Source organism: Dipodomys ordii, unplaced genomic scaffold (assembly GCF_000151885.1).
Source record: "Dipodomys ordii isolate 6190 unplaced genomic scaffold, Dord_2.0 Scaffold64, whole genome shotgun sequence".
Lineage (NCBI taxonomy): Eukaryota > Metazoa > Chordata > Mammalia > Rodentia > Heteromyidae > Dipodomys > Dipodomys ordii.
In genome coordinates, this window is record NW_012267280.1 from 7442219 (window position 1) to 7461345 (window position 19127).

General features: G+C 41.8%; 1 protein-coding gene across 1 annotated transcript in view; it reads left to right on the plus strand.

Annotated features, from left to right (window-relative positions):
* Window positions 1-95: 95 nt before the first annotated feature.
* Ankrd10 (ankyrin repeat domain 10) overlaps window positions 96-19127 on the plus strand; it is a 30868-nt gene continuing 11836 nt past the window's right edge. Inside the window, exons 1-4 of the mRNA XM_013022724.1 lie at window positions 96-281; window positions 2888-3040; window positions 8002-8093; window positions 16309-16544. Coding sequence (XP_012878178.1) covers window positions 96-281; window positions 2888-3040; window positions 8002-8093; window positions 16309-16544 — 667 coding nt within the window. The remainder of the gene's footprint in view (window positions 282-2887; window positions 3041-8001; window positions 8094-16308; window positions 16545-19127) is intronic.

Below are 19127 nucleotides of genomic sequence, written 5' to 3' on the forward strand. Positions count from 1 at the left end.
CGGGGGTCCTGGTGAGGGGGAGGGTCGCGGCGCGGGTTCGGCGCGCGCATCTCCGGAGGCCTGCAGTGGAGATGGCCTGCGCGGGCCGCCGCCCGATGGGTCCGCCCTTCTCCGCGCCGTGGGCGCCGGCGGTGTGCGGGGTCCCAGGGTGCCCGCAGCCTTACCGGGTTAAGCCAGCGGCGGGCTTGCTGGGAGTGTGCGCGCGTGTGAATCCACCGGGATCGCCTTCCAAGCCAGCGTCGGAGGACCCCGAGCCCTTGGCCTCCTCGGGGGCCCGCGTGGTACCCAGGAGGAGGCCTTGCCCGGGGCCTCTGGGCCCAGTTCCCACCCCCCGGCCGGGAGGGCCCCGACCCCTGGCCGGCTGGCGGGCGCCGGCCTTTGTGTGGGACCCCAGTGGTGCGCCGTCGAGAAACTGGTGCCCCAGGTAGCTGCTCCTTTGTGAAGCCGTCTCCTCCCCGGGGACCGACCTTTGTTGTAAATCTCTGATTACACTCTGCTTTTATGTAGGTAGCGTGGTATTTAAAAACAGTTACAAACTCAGCTTCTAAACTGAACACATGTCTAGGCAAGAGAAGTCTGGTGTTAAAGATGAACCGCTTTTGTGCCTTTTTTTTTTTTTTTTGCCAGTTCTGGGCTTGAACTCAGGGCTGGGCACTGAGCTACTTTTTTGCTCAAGGCTAGCGCTCTACCACTTCAGCCACAGCACCACTTGCCGCATTTTCTGCTTATGGGGTGCTGAGGAATCAGATCCGGGGCTTCCCATCCTAAGCAAGCACTCTACCACTGAGCCACATTCCCAACCAGCCCTGCGATTAACCACGTTCTCCACCCCCACCCTCCGCCGCGCGCTCTTTTGTACATTCATATTAAGTTAGAACCTGCTTATCTTATCACTAGTTAGTACGTTCATTTTTCTCTGAGTAAAATACAGGCAGCTCTGGGCCTTCACTGCCTTTCCAGCTTATCAAAGATACCCTACTTTAAATCTGCACACTTCCCACTGTAGAGTTCAGTCACAAAAGCATCTGTTGGCCTCAGTGAGGAGGGTAAGGAAGACTCAGGGTACTTTTTGTCCTGGTAGTAAAGGCTGTCCTCTTTCTTGCAGTCAGGCACAGCATATTCACTACCTGTGTTATGGTGGGTGAACCTAACAGTCAGCAGATAGTAGGAAGGCACTTGGCACTTGCTGTAGGTCTGTTGATTGTGGTGGCCTCGGAGGCCAGCTGTAGTATCTGGACCTGCCCATAGTCTGTCTTAGCTTGCCCTGCTTCACATAAGTCACTTGTTCCGCACAGAGCTGAGCTGTGTGGTACCTTTTGTTTTGGGGTTTGAGGGTGCCATTTTCTTCCTACATTCACAGTTTTAAAAATCTTAAGAAAGTAATATACAGAGTGAGCTTCAGATCAGCCAGTGCTGCTTATGTGCAGGTAAGGACAGTAAGGATGGGAAGCGATCTTGGTTGGCTACACAAATTCTTGTAACCTAACAGTCTGCCGCCATTTAATATTTTTAAATTTTATTTATGTGAGTGTGTGCCTGCACATGATTCAGGTGTACCAGGGCTTGAACTCAGGGCCTGGGCTCTGTTCCTGAGCTTTTTTGCTCAAAGATAGTGTTCTACCACTTGAGCCAAAACCTCACTTCAGCTTTTTGGTAGCTATTTGGAGGAAAGAGCTTCACAGACTTTCCTTCCCAAGCTGGCTTCAAATTTCAACCTTTTAAGTAGCTAGGATTACAGTTGTGAGCCACTGTCACCCAGATAATATTTTTATTATACGTACAAAAGTCCTAATAAAAACCTTTGAATAATACAGGCAAATCATTTCTGATTTTCACTTCTCCAATTGAAGGACAATAAAGATACTGTTTTGCTCTAAAGTCTTTTTAAAAATATTATTGCCTGAGTAGTTGTCCAAAGGAGTTGCCATTCAACAAAGCAGTTTAAGAATACAGTGCATCTTGATCAACATCACCCCTTTTCCACATTTTTACCCAGCCCACCCCTTCCCTTACTGTTCTTACTCTTGTAGGATATGTATTGATTTTTTTCCACTTAACAAAGCAATGTATACAATGCATCTTGATGTGTGTTACCCCTTCAACAATTTCACCCTCCTTTGGCCCACCCCTTCTCTTATTTTTCTTAATTTTGTGGTATATACAAGGATTTCTAGACTGCATTCTCCCTCCTCCCCTTTCTTCCTTTATGCATTTTATTTTATTATTTATTTTTGGTCGGTCGTGGGGCTTGAACTCTGGGCTTGGGTGCTATCCCTCAGCCCTTCAGCTCAATGGGCTTGAGCCACAGCACCACTTCCGGTTTTCTAGTGGTTTATTGGAGATAAGAGTCTCGTGGACTTTCCTTGCCAAGGCTGGCTTTGAACCGTGATCCTCAGATCTCAGCCTCCTGAGTAGCTAGGATTACAGGTGTGAGACACTGGCGCCCGCCTTTCTTTATTCATTTTAAAATGGAATGTTTTAAAGTGTTTATCTATAAACAGGCAAATTCTGTCCTTTGGAAGTTCAGTTGACTTTTCCTCTTACAAAAGCCAGTTTTGTATCACTGTAAATCAATCTCATAGTTCTTCATATAAGATTGTGCTTCTCCGAATGGTTATGACATCAGCTTGGTTCTCATGAATAATAAGGTAAATAAAATCTTTGACATGTTCAAAAAATCCTGCTTCCCTCCCTTTCTGTTTGCCCATTTTCTAAATAAGAATAAGGGAAAAGTTCTAATTGCCTTCTAAAGTTTTCATAAGATTGGGGAGGAAGTACTAAATTTATTCTCTTAAAATTGGTAAGAGAAAGGCCTAGCTTATTGTGGAGTATTAATAGTAAGCTGACATGTCTGCCTGCTTCCCTCTCCCCCTCCCCTCTTTCAAAGTTGGAGTGCTTAATCCAGTTGGTGAGAGCTGGAGCCACACTGAACACCTCCACCACACGCTACGCCCAGACCCCAGCGCACATTGCTGCTTTTGGGGGACATCCTCAGTGCCTAGTCTGGCTAATTCAAGCGGGGGCCAACATTAACAAACCGGTAAGACTTTTGTTGTTTCTTCCTCACACGGCATTGTTTTAAATTGAGACATTCATCAGAGTTTGGTATATTTCCTGAGGCCAGTTAGAATTTACTCCTTCAGTTATCTTGGATAATAGGCCCTTTCTAGAAGCATGCATTCTGTCTGTAGTGTGCCTTCACCTATTATGTGACTCACTAAAATCTTCTGCTGAGATCTGGTGATTTCCCCAAGGTCACAGCTTGTAATTGAAGGTAGTTGGCCTAAAGCCCAGGTTTCTTGGCTTGTGTTCAATGCTGTCTTCCCTTGACTTCACACATACACTGTAAAAACACACCCTGACTAGCAAAAAGATGGCTTAAGTCCGCTTCAAGGTGAATTTGTTTTGCTTAAGATATAAGTTAGATCACGGGTAGATACAGAAAAGTCATTTTCATTTACTGAGGAAGAAGTGATAATGGTTCACGTAGTTTTATTTAAGATTATACAGCTGGGTACTGGTGGCTCATGCCTGTAATTCTTGTTTTGTTTTGTTTGTTTGTTTTTGGTGGGTCATGGGGCTTGAACTCTGGGCCTGGATGCTGTTCCTCAGCTCTTCAGCTAATGGCTAGCAATCTACCACCAGAGCCACAGTGCCACTTCTGGTTTTCTGAATGGTTTATTGGAGATAAGAGTCTCATGGACTTTCCTGCCCAGGCTGACTTTGAACCTTGATCCTCAGATATCAGCCCCCTGAGTAGCTAGGATTATAAGTGTGAGCCACCAGCACCTGGCTCATTCCTGTAATTCTAATTACTTTAGGAGCCTGAGATCTAATGATCGTGGTTCGAAGCCAGCCCAGGCAGGAAAGTCCTTGAAACTCTTGCTTCCAGTTAACCAACAAAAAGCTAGAATTGGAACTGTGTCTCCGGTTGTAGAGCATTAGCCTCGAGCAAAGAAGTTCAGGCCCTGAATTCAAAAAGAAATTTTTTAAAAAGAAGTAAATGAAATGATGGTGTATGTGTGTGCTAAGGTTTTCATAGGAGTTTGTATTTAAGGTCAAGTATAAAGATGGCAGTGTGTATGTATGGCAATGTATATATGTGCCAGGATTTTCATGGTATATATTCACATTTTCTCACCTAAGTGAAAGGCACACGTGAGCCCTTAAGTTGTCAGCTCTGAGTAGAGAAGCATCCAGCAGATGGATCATGGCTGTCTGACACTTGGTCTCCTGAGGGAGGCGTATCCTTGGCATGGTGGTGGTTTTCTTGGTGTTGTATGCTTTCCCACTCAGTCATTAAGGTTCTTTGTGTGCAGAGGAACTCTTTCCTCTGTGATATTTTTCTTTTTCCTAAGGTTCATTCTTTGATTATAACCAGGTGTAAAGTACTGAACATAGTCCACTGAACAAAGTACTGAACATACCCACTTGAAGGCCAAGTTGAGAAAAGAGTTTAAGGCGTAATTGGCAAGCTGTCCTCTGTATACAACTCCTCGTAAAAATGGCAGTATTGAAAGAGGCCTGAAGAGTAGAGACAGTTTTTTTGTTTTTGTTTTTATATTTTTCATGTTCTCTTTCCTTCCTTTCCTCTCCACTCACATTTCTTTAAAAGTGTGCTCTCCGCCTTTTTGTTGTTTCAATTCATGTGAATTGTCTCCTTGTGTGTCCACCTTGCTGGATAGCAGCATGTTTGTCCATTTACCAGTTCTGATCAGCAGATTCCAGGTGACAGATGAAGAAGTAGCCAGTGCTGTGATACATCAGAGTTCCATTTATTAAATAATACCCCAATAACCACCATCATTCAAGGGATGAGCTCAACCACCTGGGCAAGGTTAAGCTGACGATATCTCCCCCACCTCTGCTATTATAAGTTCAAATTAGCACTCGGAAAACTTAAGGGGGATTACAGGAAAGTAGACAAAAGGGGGCATCTGAGAAGGGGTAGATGACAAAAGACAGGAAGCACAGTTTCAGTAAGAGATCCAGGAATTCCCTCGCTAAGTTAAGTGCATTCAGGGGCTCTGTCTGTTGACAGGAATTAGAGCAAAAGGTCAAGCGCTCATAATCCTGTGTATTTCAGCCAGTAATTTTCCACTGTGTTCATACTTTAAGCATGCTGCCAAGTCTCCTGCAGCCAGTCACAGCCCCCACAGGGCTCTAGAGTTCCCACATCCATTAACATCATATCCTGTACTCTTGGCTTCTGGTTTCTGAGTAAATGAACATTGCTTCCACTGCCTTGTCACTGTAGCCTCAGACAAGGCACTTGACCATACAACTGAGTCGTCATCAATAAAATACAGACAATACTGGGAGAGGGCAGGGGAAGGGGTGTCCCTGTCCCAGAAGAAATGTACTACTCATTACCTGACTTATGTGACTGTCACCCCTGTGTACATCATTTTATAATAACAATTTTAAAAGGACAGTTCCATGGATGTAAGTAACATCGAATCTAAATATAGAATGTTAAATTTTACATATCAAGTTCTAAAGAAATTGTCTGATAGTTTTTCAGACATTATTCAGTGTAGCAGCAGCTTTCCAACCAGCATCCCAAAGCAGCTGAGTATTGTCAACAGGTGTTGAGCATGTGGGCTGAAGGTATATGGGTGTGTCTTGCACTGTCCCTTGAGTACCTTGTAACATCATCTTCTGCACTGTGCTCCCCAGTACAGAACCACAGCTCCTCTCCCTTCAGCCTTACATGTATTCAGATGCACAGCCCAGTTTGCATGTGTGCCAGAGCTCTGCGGGAACCCTTAAAAGCATCCTAGAATTTCTTCCAGAAGGGTTTTAGGGCATCACAGTATATGGAGCATAGGGCTAAGTCTCTGACACTAGTTGGTGCTGTAGTTTGGGGTAGACTGGGGCCTCTTCTGTTGGCTCTTGAGGTCACAGCAACTCTTCAGCTGTGTTAGCACACCATTGGTTCCTCTAGAGGTAGATGACTTATCTTGTTTCCCACTTTAAAAAGCCAGGTCCAGATTTGCCTTTGCTGTTAGAGCACTTTAACTTAGAATCCACCGTAGATTTCTTCTGCTTCCTTGTGAGCATGTTCACTGCTGGCAGGCCACATTCATTTTTCCTGTGGCCATCTGTCAGGTGAGTTGTGAGATGACAAAATATTGTCTGGCTCCTCATTGTGGGCTTCCCCAAAGAGGACATAAAGCTGGCTTTTGTGAGATGTATTTTCAATGCCTGTGTTAACCAGCCTTGCTATATATCTCCAGTTTGTGCTCTTTATGTTAGAAATTATGCGTCAAAGTGCCCTGTCTGTCTTCTATCTTCTGTCCCTGGCTCTTTCTTCTGGAGTATTCAACAGTTCTAGAATCTTACTGCAAACTTACTGGAAACTGAAAATGACAAAACATTTATTCAAATGAAAGTGAAAATAACGTGCTGCAGGACACATCTGTCTCGATGAAGGCCCCAGCTCCTGCAGGTGTCTGTCCAGTTTCATCTACCTCAACAGTTCTTTGTGTGACACAGTGATTATATTTTCTCTGCTAACATCCCATTCTTTTTCTGAAGTGGTATAGCAAATTTCGAATTTTTCATCATCTTCTAATATTAGCTTTTCTTCCTTGAGGGTATTTTGTGGAGCTTGTCTATCTGAGTTGCAGTTTTCCTGGCAGTTTTTCTCAGTGCTATTTTTCATGTGATGTTATGATGTGTGTTTATTATAAACCACTTCTCCTGTCCTTCCTCTTTAGGAAGGTATTTTGTTCTTTTAAATATAAGTTCGCTAGCTAGTTCCCCAGACAGCCATCACAAACAGAGGTTGGCAATTCTGTTCCTTTTGAAAGGGAACATTTTCTTTCTGGAGTTTAATGCCACCTTATATTCCCCTCAGACCCTATTGAGGTTTGTGTCAAACTAACAGTCATGTGTTACTCTGTTTTCTTTTTATTTGGGAGGCCCACACCCCAGCTTTTCTTGAGAATTCATATGCAGTGGAGAAGAGCTGAGAAATTTGCTTAGCTTATGAATGAGCTGTTTTCCCAGTGCCATGCATTACTCACAGTTACCCATTCCTGCATTTTAAGTCTTTATTCCATATTGTGCCAACTGTAGCTCCCAGTAGCATTGAAACGGGATTGATTCAAATACTGCCCCAGCTTTGTTACCAGGCTTTTGTAGATGAAGCCTTAAACTCATGTTCCTAGCAGAAATGACCCCCTTCTCTTGATTGCTTAGATGATTAATTGTAGTTGCTGTGTCTGTCTTCTACTGATCTGACAGCCTAGGAATGTTGTTATTTCAGGGTTTTGTTTTTTCATTTATTCATGCATATAAACACGTTCATCTTTTTGGGATGCCAGCAATAGACTCCTGCCTTTGTCCCTTGCTGCCTCCTTCAGTATCTTTACTAAAACAGGTCTGTTTTGACTAGGAAGCGTGTCCTGTCTGACCTTGTGTTCTTCCTCTTTGTTCTGCCCTCTGACCTCAAACTATATGCCTCCCATATGCTTCCTCAGGCAGAGGCAGATATTTTGGCTCGTGAGCACTATGGTAGCAGAAGTGGGGCATGGATAGGTTGGGTTGTGAGTTAGTTTTTATGTGCTATGAATTGGGTTAGATTGCTGCTCTAATGTGAATTTTTCTTAACTTACATGATAGTGATTTGGGATTTGTATACAAAACATTGTGCCATGGCTTAGGATAAAATGACTTTGAAATCACCAGTGACTGCATTCATGCTGTTACTCTAGAAGAGGGCATAGGAATTATGGTCATTGATCTGTAGCTAAACAGTGTGGAGAGCATCACCTTCCCTGCTTCCATCTTCCCTTTGAATACATGTCTTTGTGTGTTCTATTTTGCTTACCATTTTGTTTCATTTTGGAGATCAGTGGGAAGGCAGCTGACCTAATTACTAATTATTCTGTACTTAGTGTACAGACATACACATCACACATCTGTACTAATTACTCTGACTTTCACAGTGTGAGAGGTTTTGGGAGATCTGAGTAAGTGCATTGTGTGTTTCAGGACTGTGAGGGAGAAACTCCCATTCACAAAGCAGCCCGATCAGGGAGCCTGGAATGCATCAGTACCCTGGTGGCCAATGGGGCTCAAGCCGAGTAAGTACCCTGGATTATTCCTCCCAGCTAGACTTGTAATCAAGGTGCTCTATTGAAAGGAAGCATTAGCCTTGTAGATCAGTTGTTGGTAAGGAAAATTATGAGCTAAGTTGATCATGAGCAGAGGGACCCTTCTTTCACAGTAGCCTCAGTGGCTATGTAGAGCAAGCACATTAGTATGGAGAGAAAGTCACTTAGAGTTGGAACTGGACATCCAACTCAGCCACTCATTTGTTATTTCACTGTGGCAGCAGGTCTTCACAATTCTCTTGGCTAGGTTATTGTTTCAGAACAAGCATGAGGCTCTTGGTTGGCAAAGAACCTCTGCAGGCTTCTTCAGTTTGAAACAGTCCTCTGAGGACTGTGGCTTTTCCTAATTCTTGATTTCTTCATCTTGGAAAACGTGAGAACATTACTGCTCTAAAGTCAGTTATGGCTTACTGGTTCCTTTATAAAATGGAACCGAGTACAATAACGATTTGAGACTTGGAGTTGATACTTCAAACCTCATGTTTTGATAAATGATGGTATCTAGGATATCAGCTAGATAAATACAGTCTTAGCATTTGATTTTTAATTGTTAATAAAGAAGTATGATCTTATATGAAAATTATTAGGTAGCATTTGTTAAGGCATGAGATTCACCTGTTTTAAATTTCTCTTGAAGATGTGCATATTCTAAAACTTTTTCTGCAGTTCACAGCATTAACAAAATGGATACGATTTTCCTTCCTTAAATGTCAAGTGTAAGCCATAGAGCTCTCATGACCAACATAACAACTGAAGTACCAGCTTTTTAAATTTTACCTTAAATGTTACAAATAATTCATAGAAATTAATTAGAAATCACTTTATTCTAATGGCTTTGGGAGAAGTAAAAGCCACAGACTAGTTTAACCCTTTGGTTTCCATTTCCTTGTTTGACTCTGTATTACAATAAATACTGCACATAGATGGACAGCAAAACCATGTAGGTTAAGCCATCTAGGCATGTCTGTGTAGCAGAGGCTGTGCTCCCTGGCTCAGTTCCTCAGCTTCTGTTCCAGTACCACTGGCAACATTTGCCATTAGTTTGAGTTTCCATCCTTTACTTTTGTAGTAAGTCAGTGTTATAAATATGGCCTGTATTAACTACTCATTGCAGGGACCCTTGTGACTTCATATGTAGTATGACAAGGTAATGTAAAAGCAGTTGATAATATGATTATATTGTTTTAAAATGTGATTCTCAAATACTTTAAAGTTATGGATGAAATTTTATTAACTATGACTAAAATACAGAGTCATATAACATAATTGATTAAATTGCTTAATTATTATGGGAATAATGGATAATTAAAATTAGACCTCTTAACTTTCTAAACAACACTCTGATTGGTCCTAAACATTTTATTACAAAGATGTTACTTTCATTTTAATGGATAGCTTAATCCTTTGAGCCAATAAATATCACTATGTCCTTTTTTATAGTAGGTGTCTTTTAAAATATGAGCATCTTTTATTTACGATTCTGTCCTTGGTTACAGGACCCTCAAGTGTCTCTTTTCCACCAGGTGTGGCTGAGCATGGCCTCGCGTAGTTCCCCTCCTCAGTACAGGAACCTCCCCTCGAGACCCTGCATTATGGTGACTGCCCTGGACTGAGCTCTCACTTTTATTTATTTATTTTTTTAGAAGAAATGCTAGCCTGAGCTACCTAGCCAAAAGCAATTCTTAAAAATTATCTTTGACCTGGAGATAGAACACGAGTAATCATGATTTATTGACTTTGTGTATGTGGTTATTTAGTCTTAACATCTAGTTAAAATGTCAGTTTTGCTGGTAAGCTAAGAATTGCTTTGTTATATCTTATAAGCACTTATTTTATAACTCATCCCATCTCGTTTAGAGTGTAGCTGTTTGAATTCCCAAGATGATGGTACTTAGGCCTGTCTTATGCCTTGTGATGCTGTTCGTATGGATAAGTGTAGTCCTGGCAAATTATACTTTACTTTTGAGATCAGAGGTATAGAATTACTTACTTTTTCCCCTGTTCAGGATGGATCAGATTGTTCTGTATTCTACAGTATTTAAGAGATAAGATTTTCCTATGAATAGATTAAAAGCTGCCTCATACCACTATTTTAAAAAATAATTTTGCTCTTAATTCCTGTTTTTCGTCCATCTGCTACCTGACAGTGGCCACAGTTTCAGTTGTTTTGGTCCCCAGACAGTGAGGCAGTGGTCGTGTGCTAAGTGTCTGTGGCCAGAACGGTTGTTAACACTCACTGGTTAATGTAGGTTGCAACACTAAGGTAACGCATTTCAGCTGCTGTGCATCGTATTAAATTTTCTAGCACCACACGTGAGTATGTTAATGGACTTTTGTTTTCTTCTTTTAATTTAAATCTGAGTTTTGGTGCCAAGTTATCTTTTTCACATGCGTTTCTATGTCTGGCATATGTAATGGTGGTTAACACTTAACCATTACACCTAAAACTTAAAATACATGGGGTTAAGTCTCAGTCCTGTAACCAGACTACATGTTTGCGTGCCTTCAAGTGTCTAGGCCTGTGTCAGAGTAAATTGTAGTTGTCCTTAGTCTTCTTTTGTGTAGTATTAGAGTTCCATTGCTGCTTTCTTTACCCTTACATTTTGATTAGAAGAAGGGCCTGTACCAAGACAGAAAAATATTCCCTCATTTCTTTCTTTGGATGATAGAATAAATTAACAGTGTAAGATTAGAGTAATAGGATTTTGAAGAAAGACTCCAAAATTTGGTGACTGCTATTACTACTAACACCTGTTGCTACTGTAGCAGATCTTGAGCTGTACATTTAACCTTTTGGCTACTTTGTCTTTTATTTTCTTGAGAGAGAAAGTGCCCAGCAACTGCCTATATTACAGCTTTGCCTGTTTCTTAGCTAGGAGCAAAGGGCTTTTAAGATGGGGGGATCACTTGCACCACTGACACTTCTGCTCCTGTCTGAATCACACTTGGTGCAGATGCCAGTGCTTGATACCCTACCCTCTGCAGGAAAGGGTTTCTCCAGAAGCCCTGTGCTCTGTGGTAGCCAGAGCAGGCTGGCTACCTTCTGCTGATAAAACTACTTTAAACTGGAGGAGTCTCACCAGCTATGCCTGTTAGGATTTGCCTGGATAAGAAAATGGGCACAGCGGTCTGTGACAGCAGGAATCTAAGGCATAGCTCACAGACAGTGCTGCAAGACCAGCAGGTGGGCATTTAGCATCTTTAGTTAAGACAGAAGTAGTTTGTGTGCCTCAACCCTGGTCATGCTTTCTTAACTTTATGCTGTCATAGAGCTATGCCTCAAAGCAAAACTCAACAAAGACATGATGAGCGCATATTTAGTATTGCAATTGTTATGGGCAGAAATGCAACCCAGGTTTGCTGTCTCAGCCACTCATTTTTGAAATTGGTTGTTCCTGTTCATCATTTACTTATTGGCCCTTCAGAATAATCTTCGTGTTACAACATGAGATTTATTAGAATTTTGACTTAAACTAGTTACGTTATAGATGCTGTGAACTAGTCTTCCTAATATTCTAGTACTTGCTTCCGTGTCTGATTGTCACTTCTGCAGACTTGTCTGGTCTTGCTACTTCCTGCTCCTTTTTTCTTCACCCAGAGGCCACAGTATGGAGGACAGGCCTTCTGAGGCAGCTGCTTCAGATCTGCCCACCAGAGAGGAGCACATGTTCACATGCTGCCTATCAGTACTCCATAGCTGTTGGCTGAGTTAGGTGGAAGTTTTGATTACTTTTTGTACAAATTTCAGTATCTCTTTAACCCTTCCTTTTATATGAAGATGGTACATGTATATCAAACCAGTAGTTTCTAAATCCCAGTGCTCTTCGCTTTGCTATTTTATCAGACTTCATGATCATGCTTTTTATGTTTTAATGTATGCAAACAGTTGTGGCTCAGTTAAGTATGAAACTGTCCTCAGTAAATGAACTTGAAAACTTGGCACCAAATTTATTCAGGTAGAAACTTTGAAAAAAAATTGTTTCTTCCTATTGTTAACTGAACAATACGTATAAGCTCTATAATTATATATAAAAGTTGGATACCAAAGGGTTAAAAATACACGTATTTATTTAATTGAAGTAATTTCGGATGTTGCTAATGTTTTGACTGTACAAATGGACATTTAGTAATGTTTTTATCTTTTTTTTAATGATTCCATTTATTTGCTTATTTCCATCTAGGAATAGTTACTAATGTATTTGCGATACAGCATACCAAATTTTAAAGTAACCAGAATCGTGAGTTGATGGTTTTTAGTCCATACTGTTAAACTTTCATTGAAATATTTGACATAGTTAAATTGGCTTCATGCTAAAGTGACCAGAGGTCATAGAAGGCAGCACTGCCGGGCACTGCTCGTGCCGGTGGTCACACACCAGCGGCCTAGCTCCATGACTGCTTCTGCAACTCGTGTGTGTATGTATCTTTAATCCAAATGTTGCCTGCAAATGTGATCCCGTATTATTTAAGTTTCCTGTGTATAAACCATTGCCCGTTTACGTCACGCAGAAGATTCTGAATCTGTAAAAACCACACATGTCAATGTTTTACAGCTGCGTAATTCGAATTGACTTGATTTTTTCAAGTAACCCTAGAAAGGGGGAGCATTCCTATAGAAACTGCTGAAACTGCCACAGGTGCTTCTCCGAAACCTTACGGTTGTGGCATTGAATGTTCAGTATCGCTTCCTTTCTGCACACAAGGCATACTGTTGAGGTATTTGTTGCGGTGATTGGTTTTAATGCTAATCTAGGAATTCAGATATAGATTCTTTAGATTTGCATGCTTTGCTTACCCTAATTTATGATATCTACCTTTTTATTTGTAAACTAACAATAGCTAAATTGAGATCAGAATTTTAACAGAAATTTTATTTATGTAAACATTGTGGTTATCTTTTATTGTCACATGGCATTAAGAAAAAGAAAACATTCTGAGGGTGGTAAGATGCCTCAGATTCTAAAAACTGTTTCCTAATCTGCTCTGATCAAATGGCTTCTCGGTCCTGGCATTGTGGCACTGTAAGTGGACACCCAGAAGGACACAGCTGACCTCAGCATGGAGCTAGTTCATTCTCAAGTTCCCTTGGAGGACTTCTTAGGTACAGTAAAATTTACATACTGCCTTCAGAATATTACTACAGTTTGATTCCTTTCTGCTAGTCTGTCTGACAGAATACTAAATTCATAATGAAGATTGTTCTGTCTACTCAGGTGCTGGTATTTCAAAGACCAGCCAGAGGGCTAGGTATAGCCCAGTGGCAGAACATTTACTCAGCATACATGAAGTCGTACGTTTGACCCCAGCACACAAAGAGACATTGAACAGACACTAGTATAGGAAGGGTTAGGAGACTGGGTGCCCACCCAGGATACGTCTGACAGACAGTAGCATGAGTTTGCTCAGGAAGCACAGCAAAGTTTTTTAAACTTCACACAACTAGAATCCCTTTAAACATTAACTTGTTTTTTTTTTTTTTAATTCTTTGAAGTGGCTACCCATTTTCAAAGATGTCTCAGATGGATGTTGGACCAGAGGGCAGAGCAGAGCTCTCGTGTGACTTGGTAGTCCACTCTTTGGTTGTCACATGTGGACAGAGGTAAACCTGTATGGCAGTCACAGCCTGTGCCCAGGGGAATCACACTTCAGACCTAAATTCAGAGAGTATGTCGTGCAAAGATAAAGTCTAAAAATACAGTGTGCACAACTTCATTTATACCACAGACTTCAACATTCTTCCATCCAGTTTCAAACTCCCTTCTGATTCCTAGGGTGGGCAGATGCGGCCAACCCAGAGCTTTGTCCTGTCGGCTGGTCTTGCTTATTCATGTAGTCCCTGCACTGGGAAGCATGGCATGAGCTGTCCATTTCTTCTGAGCTCTTCTTTTAGTTAAAATAAATTTAGAAAACAGTGCCAGAATCACCCAGAAGTCGGGTTGGTTCTAATTCAAGTGTGATGTGCCAATAATTATATTTTTAGTGGGCAATCAGGTGAGGCCTGGAACCAGCCAGCGGGCTTGGGTGTGTCTGGCAGTCTGCACACTCCCTGCCAGTCATGCCTCTTCTCCCTGAATGGTCATTCAGATTGAAATTGAAAGCTTAGTGCTGGGTAGTTTACTCTGTCACTCACTGAAGAGCACTTTTCCTGTCAGCTGTCGTTAGTGCTCATATCTGAGGAGACTCCTCTCTAGCGCTCCTATCTCTCCTGACTCTACTCCACTCTATATTCTTCGATGTTAAGACAGCGAGACCCAGGACTTGGCTCAGAAATGATGATTTTATGAACTTTGCTTCTCTTCCCTGTCTCTTCTAAGTCAGGAGTTCATGGATTTTTACACAGAGCTTGTGTTTGGCAGAGTAGGCTAGTCTAGACCGTCTTCACTCTGGTTGATGATGCCGGTGCAGTTTTGTGGAAGTCGCCCTGCTGTGAACTGAGAGCCATGCAGGGCTTGTGTCCACTCAGTAACAAGGAGGTCCTTGTGCTGGAACAGTGTATGTAGTTCACTTTGGTGGTTTAGTTTGTGAAAGTTGAAATGGTGCTATGACAGACTATTTGTCAGAATTCACAACCATAAAGTCTTAGGAAAAACAAAATATTAATTTTAGTTCCTAACAATCCAATACATAATTACCTTTTACTTATAAACAAATTTTTGTCAAATTACTGTGAATCTCAAGTCTTATTTTATGTCTCATTAAATTGGACTTGGGTTTTTCTTCCAATTATATACTGCATTTCTTTATCTGAGGCTTTCAGAGTAGATATGTTTAGAGAATGAATGTCCAAATACCCATAATTTTTTTTTTATTTCTGAGACTAGAGCTTTAGGTCAGCTTGGAAATATGAATATAAAAGGAACTTAATAAATATATGAATTTAAAAGGATATACCTAACCGTTAAAAATAAAAACTTTTGTCCCTGCATGTGTAGTTTTGCTCTCAGATTGTTTTTTTTGCCGTAGCAGTAACCCCACAAAGCACAAACGCTCAGGGTTGAGTTGGTTTTGTCTGGGGCACTAGGGAGGTCTTCATTTGACCATATCTTGGCTGGGCCTGTGGCCTGGCTGGCTGAAGAGGTCTGGAAGCTGTCTTTGCTGTTGAGCACTGCTCTAGTTCCTGTTTTATCAGTCTGTGGTTGTCATGGGATAAGTTCATGGGAAAGCCCTGTCCCCTCTTGTCCACAGGGGACTTTAATATGGAGCTGCTTTTGTTGCTTCACTTTCTTTTTTCTTTTTTAAATGTAATGAAACTTTATTTGGAATTTTGAGGATTCCCCATTTTTAATTTTTTGATTGTTATCATAAAGGTGGTGTACAGAGGAGTTACAAGTACATAATGCTGCCTCACTTTCAGTCTTAGTCTCCTCACATTTACACGTTTGGCTGATTGTTTCATGTTATTCAGTTCTGTCACGAAAGTTCCTCCAACACTTCCTACTTGATGAGTCTCAGTATGACAGAAGACATGAGGTCTTTACCTCGTAGTGTTACTGGACAAAAGGAAAGTAGGGTGTCAGCCCAGGAGATGGGTTCCAAAGGCAGTGTTAGAGGCTTTTGAAAGCAAATGTCCACACATACCCCAAGAGGTCAGCAGGTAATAATCCTGCAGATTCCCTGCACAAGGCCCCAAAGGCCGAATGAAATGCAGCTTTCCAGATAGTGAGTCCACTTGATGGTAGATCATTGTGATACCAGAGAGCCCCCAGACCTCTACTTACAGTGCCACATGTCAGCTGAACCCTGACTCGTTGCTAAGCCAAGACTTTGTTTGAAAGAAGCCACTTGCTATAAATGCCACAGACAATGCTAGTGTATGTTTGTTTGTTATGATTTACTCAAGCTAAAGGATAATATAGAGTTCAGTTTTAGGTGAAGTCTGAAGTAGTTTAAATTTAGATTCTTCAGACTAATTTAAGATGTGATTTTGAGAAGTTGAATAGGAAGATGCCTTTTTAAATTTAGTGTCTTGATTTTTAAATTAATATCTCCCAAAATCTTGCTTAGAAATCACGTATGTATTAGAGAAGATAGTTAGGGAGCCAGGGTGATTAACTGCTCCCCTAACGAGGATTTTCTGTAAATTGACTGGCTTTTCCATATCACCTCAGATAGATAGTCAGTTCAGTGGGAGCAGAGACCCACTCGATGCCAATGGGGTTTAATTCAGTGTTTTTGTGTTGTGCAGCCTGAGAAATGCCAGTGGCCTGACAGCAGCAGACATTGCCCAAACCCAGGGTTTCCGGGAGTGCACCCAGTTTCTCTTGAGCCTCCGGAACCACCATCTGAGCCGTTTCTATCATAATGGCACTCTGACTGGGAGTCATGAGAACGTGTTTCCCGATTGCGTTAGTGCGGGAACAAATCGAAAACGATGTCTGGAAGATGTGGCGTCCTCAGGAGTGAAGAAAGCTAGAACTGGAGGTGAGACCACTTGGGGTGGGACAGAGCAGGGGCTGCCACCTTAGCAAGTCTCCTTTCATGGCTGTGGGCATCTTCCAGCAAGCCATGTGTGCCAAGGTGGAGAACTGTCCATGTGGCCACTGTGAGGATGAAGGCTGGCGGGGTGCCACCCACATGTGCTTTCTTCATTGGAATTGTTAAAAAATGCAACTATTAAAAAAGAAGTCTGCCACCAAGCCTGATTTTTTTTCTTTAAAATTTCTTTGGACTGTTCCTGAGCTTATAAAAATTGCCAGTGATCTGAGAATAAAAGTTCTTTTCCTACTTTTTCTGTCATGTCACCACAGGCACAGGGTGTGACCTGGTCTCGTCCCTGTGTCTTATGTATTGCAAATTCATTTATTAACTTGAAGTTGAGGAATTTGGGTAAGTAAGGTTGTTTTTCTTAAAAACAGTTTTGGAGTTTTGCGCAGTAGCAGCCACTGGTCACTCTTAAGATGGAGAGTCTCCCACAGACAGGCTGCCAGTGCCTGCACGTCAGACTCCCAGCCAGAGGCATGTCTAAACTGCCTCTGCTTGCTTATAAATCCCCTCAACCAAGGATCAGTGTCTGGCTTAACCAGAGCATCTAGGGACAGGGACCCATGAGTGTGAAATCGGCTGAAATCACAGACTATGTCGAGACTTGCTTAGGGTGGTCACAAGTTGTGTCCCGCGGTCTTAAAAGAAATGCAGTCAAAGTAGACAGGTAGATACTGGGCCCAGCGCCAGCCTCACTCACCGTAACCTTTACTGTGAAGCCGTGTTTGTAAATCTCACCACTAAAAATTCCTTGTGTCTATGTCACTTTTTGTAGAAGTTTGCATATATAGGATTGTGTGTGAATTTAAATGCAATAGTTCATCAACATTTTAAGTTACAGGCCTAATAATTTCCAGAAAAGAAACGAAAGTCATGAAGCAAGTATGAGTAGATTTCAGGATGATTTTTTTTCTTAATGAAGTGTCCACTGTCATTTGTACCACATTCTAGTGAACATTTTGGTGCTGGGAAGGTAGCTCAGTAATAGAGTGCATGCCTTGCATGCATGAGGCCCTGGGTTCGATTCCTCAGTAACACATAGGCAAAAAAGGCTGGAAGTGGCACTGTGGCTCAAGTGGTATAGCGCTAGCTTTAAGCTGAAGAGCTGGGGAACAGCACCCAGGCCCAGAGTTCAGGCCACACAACCGACAATAAATAAGTAAATAAATAAATAAATAAAATGTATATTAAAATCCCTTTTAAGCTGGGTGCTGATGGCTCATACCTATAATCCTAGCTACTCAGAAGGCTGAGATCTGAAAATTGTGGTTCAAGTCCTCTCTATGCAAGAAAAGGAAACTCTAAACGCCCAATTAACTACCAAAATTTCAAAAGGGGACCTGTGGCTCAAGTGATAGAGCACTATCCTTGGGGATAGAAGCTTAGGGGATAGCACCCAGACCCTGAGTTCAAGCCCCTGGACCAATGCCAAACAAAAAACAACCAAAAAAAAGCCTTTTAAAGCATCTATTTTGACTAGTTGGGGGACAGAGGTGACGTCACAAGAGTGTTATATAGTTCAAGGCAAAACCGGGCAAAAATGTCACAAGATCCTGTATCAATAAAAAGTTAGGACATGCCATAATCCCAGCTACTCAGGAGGCTATGATCTGAGGATCGTAGTTCAAAAGACCCCATGAGACTCTTATCTCCAGTTAATCACCTGAAAATGAAGTGGCACAGTGGCTCAAGTGGTAGAGTGCTAGCCTTGAGTTGAAGAGCTCAGAGTTCAAGCCCCACAGACACTATCTAAAAAATAACCGGAAGAAAAAGCTGGACATATGGCTCATACAGTAGAGCACCTGTCTAACAACCACCAGGCCCAGAGTTCAAACCCCAGTATCACCCAAAAGAAGCATCTACTTTTAAAAAGTTTGCAGTTTCACTTTATGCCTGGTTAATATAGTGAGATGATATTTAGTGTTGGCCTTTTTATACCGTCATGTATCAATTGTACATTGCGGTGTTATAAGTATCCTTTCAAAGTGGTTGATGCTTTGTTTTCCCTTGTTAAATTTAAATTGTGTCTTTAAAAGGTCTCACTAATTGGATTTTTTAAATTAGATTCAGAAATACTAGACCCTAAGGAATATTTTAAACTAATCTCAGAGTTTTTCATGTCAGTTGAATTTGCCAATTTCTTATTGCTTAAGTATTCTGAAAAGTATTTCTTAGGGATTCCTTAAGTCACCTAAACCTTATCACTGCACAGATTTGGCTGGTGTCCTGTTGATTTCTAGTTGACTGGTGGGTACAGTGGTAGAGGTTCAGTTACCACATCCAACTCACCACGAGTCCTTCCCACTCAGGCCATCTTTGTGTTCAGCCTGAGGGTGCTCATACAGAAACAATGTGTGCTCCAGCCTAGCTTGTCCTCTCAGGATGAAATGGCAAACAACTGTTTAGGGATGCACATTCTGGAGCATGAGTTTCTGTGCGCTTCAAGGAAGGGTGTCTTTGTGCCATGATACACGATTGTAGCTCTTCCTTCCTGTTCCTGATTTGTCTGCTCATTGCAACTTA